General features: G+C 40.7%; 1 protein-coding gene across 1 annotated transcript in view; it reads left to right on the top strand.

The window, feature by feature from the left end:
* LOC101573590 (hematopoietic prostaglandin D synthase-like) overlaps positions 1 to 9,892 on the top strand; it is an 80,580-nt gene that overhangs the window by 58,872 nt on the left and 11,816 nt on the right. Inside the window, exon 2 of the mRNA XM_023706842.1 lies at positions 4,872 to 4,964. Within this exon, the coding sequence (XP_023562610.1) occupies positions 4,872 to 4,964 (93 nt within the window). The remainder of the gene's footprint in view (positions 1 to 4,871; positions 4,965 to 9,892) is intronic.

Below are 9,892 nucleotides of genomic sequence, written 5' to 3'. Positions count from 1 at the left end.
TGTATAAAACATGGCAGCATCATTCATTTCTTTCACATAGGGGCCAGGTTTGGGAGCCATCGCCACCCAACCCAGGGCCTGGATGCTTTCACTGACAGCTGACAGGTGATTGCACAACTTACTGCCTTGATTCTTCTCCCAAAAGGTTATAACTTCTTGGATCTGCTCTGAGATAGGTGCCAACAAATCAGAAAGCTGATTACCGGCTGGCTGCTGGCACTGAGAAGCTGTGACCAAGAGAGCTCGCTCCAACTTCAAACCTGTGTGGACCATATCTGTATGTTTCTGCACATCTCCCCCAATTTCTTTACTGATCTTCAAGTACCCTGCCACAGGACCTGCAAGCAGTGAGTCAAACACTCCCACATATGGAGCTGCTCCCTGTGAAGGATTGACTCCATCCCCATGCCCCTGGCACATTTCAGAGGGTTGGGATGCTGCCTCCAGGCGGCCCACTGCCCTCTCCAATCTTTCCACCAAATTTTGCATGTCAGCCATGAGGAACCGCCTCACTGCAGCGATCAACCTCTCTCCTCTTCCGGCCAATGCACGGTTACTTTGTGGCTAAGAGCCAACACTGTCCAGACAAGATGTTTTTCTCAAGGCAATGGTAGCTGACTGCTCTAGGCACTGGTGCACTGTCCTGCTCTCCCCTACACAATGAATGTCCAGCTTCAGAGGCTCCCAACAATAGGAATTGAAGTCCCCAAATGCAGAACACAGAAGTAGCTCCACAGTCATCCAGACTTTTATTAGGGTTTTAGTGTTCCCATGAATAAAGAGCAACAGATGGAAAGGAAGAACCTCAAAAGTAATACACAGATGCACCCAAGTCAGAAAAGTAAAATTCACACCTCCAGTAGGAGTGTGTTTGGCTTTTAGAGAAGGCTGGATCTGAAGTGCATGATGAAGCATACCTCTAATCCCAGCACTCTGGGAGGCCAAGGCAGAAGGATCACAGGCTTGAGCCAAGTCTGAGTGAATGAGTAGCTTAGGGCAACAGTGCCTGGAAGTGAAAAAATATGATAGCTCAGTGCATAGGCCTGGGCTCGGCCTCCAGGGTCCAGCAGTGTTGTATGCCTGACACACGCAGCTCCTTTCCTGGACTGCACTCACATTTACTTTGAATTGGACTCCAGCTTTGCTCTTTTGTTGTATGTTTATTTTTGTAAAATATCCAGGGGACTTATCAAGCAAGCAGTTCAACAGCACCCTGTGCTGCCTGTGCTTCCACTGATGTGACAGACCAATCCTTATCACGTGCACATTCTCAATGTAAAGGACAGATTAAAGTGCCAGCTGCAAAGTTTCTAAGTCTATATGTAAACTACTTTTCCTTAGTTATAAATGTGAAATGTTGGTGATGGATGGTTGTAATCCCAATACTTGGCTGGTGGAAGGACTATCTTTCTGCATTCAAGGGCTAAAAGTGAGTTCAATGTCAGTCTGTCCAACCTAGCAAGATGCAGTCTCAAAACTCAAGGGACTGTAAGTCGTGAGAAACTATTCTTTAGAAATAAAGACACTAGAAACTGAATACTATTCTTTAATCCAGGGTATGGCAACAGAGGAAGTCCTGTTGGAGGTGGTGTGGGGAATGTGTGGAGGGTTATGGGGGACCTGATGCAGCTGGCATGTGTGAAATGAGAGATAACTGTGGACAGCGAAGCCAGAGATGGGATGGGTCACCTAGAGCCTGTTCTGGGGCCTCCGCTACAGCCAGCCAGTGATGGCAGGAATGGCTTGGACTTTCTCCCACAAAGATCCCAGCCTTGGGTAACTGTCCAGTATGTTAGATTTAAGGACCAGGAATGTGGTACTACAAATGTCCCAGTAGAAATCTGCCCAAGTCACCTGATTAAATGTCAAAAAAAAAAAAAAATACTGTTTTCAATGTGAACATAAAAGGCATAATTTCATCATTTCAAAATTAAACTAGGGATTGCTCCAGGAATCAAACTCAGGACCTTGTGCTTTCCAGGAAAGTGCTATGCCTGTGAGCTATATCCCCAGGATAAATTTAGTTTCTTGATTGAAGAAATAATTATGAAAACTTAAAATAAGTTTTGTTACTATGAAAACTGAATGTGTACATAGCAGAAGCGTGGGAGAGGACAAAGGAGGGACAACACACAGAGGTTCCCTGTTGGTGCCTTAGACTACACAATCTTTTTCCACACAATTAGATGGGCAGGTTCACTTACACACAGCCTCCCAGTACATGCTATCCCGTAACCTGGTCTAATCTCCACTTCTCTGATACCTTCATATTGAGCTATTTGGCCCTTCTTTTCCCTCCCCTTCCCTCCCTTCCATTCCTTTCCCTTCCCTTCTTGTGGCCTGCTCAGCCCACTCTGGGGACAGGGCTGGTTCAGCACGTGGTGTGGGGGAGCCAACCGAAGTCCCTCCGCGCATGCCTCAACTTGCCTAAGCAAGCGCTTTAGACTGCTGAACTGTCTTGCCGGTCCCACCTATTTCTTTTCTATTAGCAATATTTTTTAAGATGAATTTTTGGTTCATTCTTTTATTTCAATATATTTGCAGGTATTTAAAAAATATAAATCATACTCACAGAGTAACCAATGAACCACTCTTTGTACTCTAAGTATGTTTCTAAATCTTGCAGAAGGGGAGGAGCCTCACATGTAAGCAGCTCACCAAACACTCGATCCTACAAGAGAGAACTCCTCACCTCACCAGTGCTAGAACTACAAGAGGAAGTTGATTTCCCATTTTTTTCTCCCATAAGAGTTCATAATGGAGTAGAAGTAGCTGTCTATCTTGTTTTATTTCTTCATTTTATCACATCATGGGGATTCAGTTTGGTTCTCTATAGATCTTACTCCTTTCTCCATTACTCAGGATTTTAAAAGAAATTTCCTGCCACCAATTTTATAGTTTGTGTGCATATAACAACCAAATAGTTCACCAGCAGGGCCTGGTGGTGCACACCTGGGTTCCCAGAACTTGGGAGGCTGAGACAGAACTACATAGCAAGACTCTGTTTCAAACACACACACACACACACACACACACACACACACACACACACACACTCACGTCCACCTGTTAGGTTTTTATTCTAATTTTAACTGATACAAAATTATCCCAAGGGCCAGGGATATCGCTGGGCATCATGGTGCCTGCCTGGCAAGCACAAGGCCCTGAGGTTGATTACCAGTACAAAAATACTAATAGCAAAAATTATTCTATTGTGTTTTTAATTTCCAGGATGTGTTCAATTTAGCTCCCTTAAACTTTTTTAAAACTGAAGGAAATGTAATTCACTTTCTTTCTAGGGCCAAGCTCCAGGCTTGCCATTGCACTCAATGGACATAAGCCACAAAGAATCATTTTGCTTTTGGGCTGATACGAATTTACTGTCTTTGGCACCCTGGTACCCAAGTATGAGATTTATCTGCTTTAAATACCATCTGATAATCATCATCCAGATAACTATTTTTGTTATATTTTTAAGCTAATATTTACATAATAAGCCTAAAAGCCTTGGAAAGACAAATAAATGAAACATGTATAAAACAGGTGTATTCATTTTTTATAAATTGTCTTCAGGTTTCTACTCAAGTTTCTGATGGTATCTGTCTGTTGACTTGTCTGTCTGTCTGTCTGCCTGTCTGTCTAAATTTTGTTCTTTTTTACAACAATCTTGGCTCACTAAGGGTGAAGGTGCATGCCTATAATCCCAGCCTTCTGGGAGGATGAGGAAAGAGGATCACATGTTCTAGCCCAGCCTGGATAATTTAGCAGTTTAGTTGGTTGTTGTCTCAAAGTAAAAAGTAAAAAGATCTTGAGAAGCAGCTCATTGCAAAAGCCCTGGACTCAATCTGGCTTTTGAAAAGAATCTGGCTATGAAATAAAAGTCTAACTCCAAAGGCTGAAATACAGTATGCACACATCACTGATTAGTATTCAAAGCAACCAGACTTCACGAAGGCAAGTGAAATAGTGGATACCTGCCTCACCCACTTACTGGTTTATTCATATTTTGATCATAATCTAGCAAGATTAATATAGGCTACTAGAACATGATGCCTTATATTTGCACATTTTACAGAAAACTGTTTACATATTTACAAACATTGCCCAATTGATGATTTAAAAACTGAACCCTGATAAGCTTGTCATCAATTTGACTTCGGTTCTTGTCCTTGTCCTGTACCTCTTCTTACATAAGGTGCTCTATGGTAAAAATTTAAATAAATGCTGATTAGGATATAAAATTAATGAAGATTTAAAGTATAGTTTTTTAGTTTGGGTTTTTTTGGCCGAGGAGATAGCTTGCCTGTCTCAGTACCTGCTTGGCAAGTGCAGGGACTCAGGTTCAAACCCTGCTACTGCATGCTGTACTGCTGTGATGACCACCAAAACCAAATGTGGTGGCACACACCTATAATCCCAGGACTGGAGAGGCTGGGACAGGAGGGTCACTATGAGTCCAAGCTGAGTAGTGAGATCTGGTACCAAATATAAAAATAAATAAATAGATAGATAAACAAATAAATAAATAAATAAATAAAAGATTTTTTAACAATTTAAAATATAGATTTTTCAAAGTTAAGTAATTAGTTTAAAATCATATCTGGTGTCACATATAGTATCGCTATAAGCCTAGATGTTAGAGCCAGTCTTGTCATTGACTTTTTAATCCAGTTTTCTAAGTCTTTTCTGACTTATAAAATGTAAATATTTCATTTGAGGTTGTTAAATGTCCCTTTGAAGAATATATGTGTATGAATTCTATGAATTTTAAAGTCATTCTTTGTAACCATGATTGTAAAAATTGTAAAAATGGTCATATCATAACTTTTCATTATGCCAGGAGGCTGATTCTTTGCTCATCTTATTTGAAGCTCTACCATTTGGCAAAATCCCTGTTTTGGAAGTGGATGGACTTATCCTTCATCAGAGCCTGGCAATAGCAAGATACCTGACCAAAAACACAGGTACCGTGTTTATTGTGGTTTACGTGTGATAACGGAGAAAGTCGTTTGACGTGCATTCCATACTCATTGAATTAACAATTATTGAACATGGTAGCACAAATAAGAATGGAATTCAATGCTAGAGCAGCATATTTATCAGCTTTCCTATCAGTGAAACACAATAGTTGATACAACTAAAAGAAAAGAGTTTCAATTTAGCTCATAGTTTCAGGAGAGTCAGTCCATGGTTGGAATGTTCCAAAGAATCATCATGGTGGGTGGAGATGGTGGAGCACAACTGCATGCTTGTGGCGACCAGGAAGCAGATCCAGGGAGTGGTACCTGAGACAGACGAGTGAGGGACCGGGTAGAGTGACTCACCAGAAATACCCAGGAATGTGCTTTGCTAAACTGCTAGATGATTAATAATCCAATGAATTTGGCACATCAGGATAAATGGAGCAGTATAAATGTACCATCTGTATCACCATAACTATCCAAATGCCCCTAGAACAACCAGACAATTCTATTTTACACTGCGGCCACTCTTTTTGCTCCATGCTGCTTTGCCACCTATCTCCAAGCTCTTTTTGAAATTTAGTTGAAAAATTGTACAGGTATTTTTCACTCCAACATGTTGCTAGTACAAGTGTTACAAGTGATCAGAGAAAGTTAACCAGCCAGAAATTCCTGTGACACACGAAGGTTAAATTTTCTTAGACAATTAAATTTATGTATGTGAGACTTCCAGGAAGATGGCAGAATGGTGACCAGCAGAGAAACAGCTTCTCTCTTACTTGGACTCTAGATGCTAGAAGCAACATGAGGAAGTGAGTGAGGACGGAAGTAGTCCCCCAGGACCCAGTCAGGATCTGATGCAAGAACAAGAGTCTGTGGGGAGAGGGAAGACAGGGAGGAGGAAGGAAGTGGTAAGCTTGGTTTTTTCCTGAGTCCCAGCTCACTGTGTGGGCTGGGTGGCTCAAACCTGAGGAGGCACAGTGACTACTGGCAACCCCAGAGGCCTCCACAGAAAAATGCACCGGTGGAGCAGAGAAGTGGATACTGTGGACTGCAGGGGCTGGTGAGTTATTTGAGTTCAGGTGCCCTCCAGGGCAGGGTTATTAGCCAGTAGCCATGTTGGAAAGGGGCCAACTGAAGTACAAACTGAGAACAGCTTTGGGCTGGCTCCATCTAGTGGCTCCAAGTGTCAAGGTGAAAGTGCAGCTGAGTTTAAGCAGGCAGTCAAGTTGGAGTAGATAAGAGTCACTTGGAGTATCGCAAGGTGAAAAAGTAGGGTCCCAGCCTCAGAGCCACAAAGCAGAAGCAGCCTGTCTTCAGTGCAATGAAAGGCCCGGGTTTCCTGCAGTTCTTCACCACAGCATCATAATTCTATTGCTGGCTTTCTGGGGTCAGTCGACACTCATCTGGGCTCTGTCGGTCCTTTCTGTCAACTAGTGATAACAGACACACCCTGAAGTGGATAACTTTTTCCCTACATGTCTTTTCATTATTTAAAAAAAAAATTTAATTTTAACTTTCTATTTTTTTCTTATTTGTTTTTTATACATGTGTGAACATTGCTTCTAGTTTGTTTTGTTCTGTCCATAGGTTTAAAAGAGTTGCCACAATCTGTCAAATTCTAGGATGTGTTTGATGCTAATGTTTTTCCTGATTGTACTACTTTAGCCAAGGTGATATAATTGTTCTAAACAGGTGTTTTTTCTTATATGCCACATTGATAATGCCTGGTGATCATAAACAGTATTATAGGCCAGTGCCAAGGACCCAGGGTCTATGCCAATTAAGCAGAAACTTCTCATCCCTAACAAATTGAAGAGGTAGAAGTTTGCAATGGAATCCAAACCATCTGGAAGACATCTCTGAGAAGTAGCTACTTCATAAGGGTGCTCGATACTAGCAATAGTGATAACTATGATAAATTATTTATCAGCATCAACACAAGAATTCAAATATAGAAAATAACAAGGCTTAGAAGAGAGCTTCAACCCCAGGCTTGTTGTCCATGCAGGTCAAACCCAGGGGCAGTAAGGTGGAACAATTCAAAAGTTACCCATCTGGACTCTCTGAAGTGGTAACAACAGAAGTAACAAATGAATGAGCCTTTTTGAAAAAATAAAATCAGAAATAAAGTCTCTGAGAACTTCAGAGATGAGGGCCATAATAAGGGGCATGTTTAGTAGATCTAGAGAAGATGCACATAAAAAAGGAGCTCAGGAAGGTGATGGGAATCATGAATGGCCAACATAGGAAAGAAATGAAATAGATTCAGTCAGAGATCTAGGAGATTAAAAATCCTGTTGAATGTCTTCACAGCAGAATGAACTATTGTGAGGACAGAATATCAGATGTAAAAGGAGTGTGGTTAGCAATCATGGGAGGGTTCTTAAAAATACCAAGGGACTGATAAATGGATGCAACAGCTGCTATATGATGCCAAGAATAATAATACAGGACTGATCAGAGTCAGTAGAAAAGTAGGAGATAACACAAATAATATTAGAAACCTGCTCACAGAAGTAATGGCCGAAAACTCCCAAGCAGGGAAAAAGAATTTGACATACAATGAGGTATAAGTGAGGGGTATAGAACTTTAATTAACCATGATCAAAGAAAATCTACATTAAGGCATGAAATAGGATTCTAGAAATTGAACAAAAGAATACAATATTAAAACTGTTAGAGAAAAGAAACAAATGTCTTATGAAGAAAAGCCCAGCAACTCCAGGCATGGTGGCACATGCCTGTAATCCCAGTGCTGGGGAGGCTGAAAACAGGAGGATCACTACAAGTCCAAGCTGCATAGTGAGACTCTGTACCAAATATATAAAAATTAAGAAAAAAAAAGAAAAGAAAAGCCTATCAGAATTAGGGTGAATTTTTCAACACAAACTCTTTAAGTCAAGGAGAGATTGGCATGAAGAATTTCAAGTCCTAAGAGAAACAACCTCCAGCCCAGATTGATGTACACCACAAAACTATGCTTCAAAATTGAAGGAGAATTAAGATTCTTTCCCACAAAGAACAGCTTAAAAAATCCATAGCTAAAAAATGAGCACTCCAGCATGTTCTGAAGGACATTTTGGAAAGAGATAACAAGGACTACAACTGTATGAACCCGGACAGAAAGAATCCACCAGGCAAGGAAAGAGATTAAAATCATTTACTCAGTGATGTCCTTCCTTCTAGTCTGGCTGACAAAAAAGAAATGAAGGGACTTTTGTCTACACCGAGTACTCTCTAAGGGACCCTAAGAACCTTCACCCACCATATTCATGAGAACTAATAAATGTAGTTCTCGTTTTTGCTTGATGTCCTTTCTCTCATCCTCTGATCCATTGTCTTTTTCTCTCTTTCCTACTTTTCTTACATACTTTTTTTAGTAAAACTCTACTTTTCCATTCTTTAAAAGCTCCTTCCTTTTTCATTAACCTGTGGAATCAGTGTCTTCCACTCCCAACTCTCATAGACCACTCGTGGATACCAAAATGGGGCTGAATGCGTAACTCTGATTTTTGGGACAAAGTCAAGTTTGTTAAAAATGTAAATACCTAGCACATGGTGCACTTGCCTGTAATTCCAGTGGCTTAGGATCCTGTCTCAAAAGGTAAAAAAGAGCTGTGGATATATTTCTGTGTAAAGGCCCTAGGTTCAATTGTCTGTACTGAAAAACAAAACAAAACAAATTTGAATTATGCTAACACATGCTGTATTTCAATTGAAATGTTCTTTAGGGTTAGAGAAATAGAATTTTTTTTTTCAGTACCAGAGACTGAACTCAGGACTCTGTACTTGCCAGGCAGGTGCTTATTCTACTGAGCTATCTCCTCACTAGAAATTGTTTTTGAGTGAGGGGATTTGTCCTTGAAGTGAAAGTGAAATTTGAGTTCAGCCTTGAAACATGCCCTGATTCCCTGAAAGTAAGACCTAACTGGAAAATAATCAGCCTTGAAAGCTAGGGGTGAGAGGGACCAACCTCATTCACCTTGCCCTGCCTGCCACTATAGAGCAGCCACCAAGGAAGAGAAGAGTGGGGTATAATCCGCAGGATGTTGGCTGTAACCATGGGGATGACCAGCGATTATTTTTCCATTCCTTTTCTTTTCTTTCTTTTTTCTTTCCATTATGCTTTGTTCTGTTTTTGTACTTGAGGTTGAAGGGACTTTGCACTTGAGCTACATCCCCACCCCTTGTTTTTTTGTTTATTTTGAGACAGGCTCTCATTTCTAAATTTCAGCATTCAGGGATGACGGGCGTGTGCCAGCACACTTGGCTGATCTTCATTTTCATGGCGTCAAGTATTCCTACTTCTTCTCTTCTTCCTCTTTTGTTTTGAAACTTACCTCAATGTGAAATATGCTGAGACAAGAAATATGCTTGTCTGTCTTCTCCAGTCAACCATATGTGTCTTGTATTCAAGACTATAGCCACTTTGGGGCTGGCTCACACCTTAAGACTGTTAAGTATTTATTGAGTGAAAAGGAACAAGTAGGGCATTGAGGTAGGGTGTGGTAACTCTACCTGGGGATTTGCTGAAGAAGAGCTAGGAATCCAAAGAATACTCAGTCATATGCAAAAAGGGAGCTGAGAACAGGGGCCTGCAATTTAGCAACAGATGCTCAAGGAGGAGCCATCTGTACAGTTTGGTAACTGAAGCCTTGGGTATAGAGTGGGAGCAGGAGCAAGAACTGACAGAATTATTTTTCTTTTGTTTTTTTTTGTTTTATTTCTTCCCAAAGTTTTATTGATAAACAGATAGCAATGAGACAGTTTCAATTCAAATAAGAAGTACAGTTTCAACAAATAATACACTGCATATATTCTTCTTAGTGGTTAATTGCTGTACAAGATGCAGACTCGTGATCCTATTTACAAACACCATTAGAACAAATCATTCTATTCATTAAGAGAATGCAACTATATATCTATCC

This window comes from Octodon degus, unplaced genomic scaffold (genome assembly GCF_000260255.1).
Source record: "Octodon degus isolate 3935 unplaced genomic scaffold, OctDeg1.0 scaffold00272, whole genome shotgun sequence".
Lineage (NCBI taxonomy): Eukaryota > Metazoa > Chordata > Mammalia > Rodentia > Octodontidae > Octodon > Octodon degus.
Note: the sequence above shows the minus strand (reverse complement) of the source record. Positions and strands in the feature narration are given on the sequence as shown.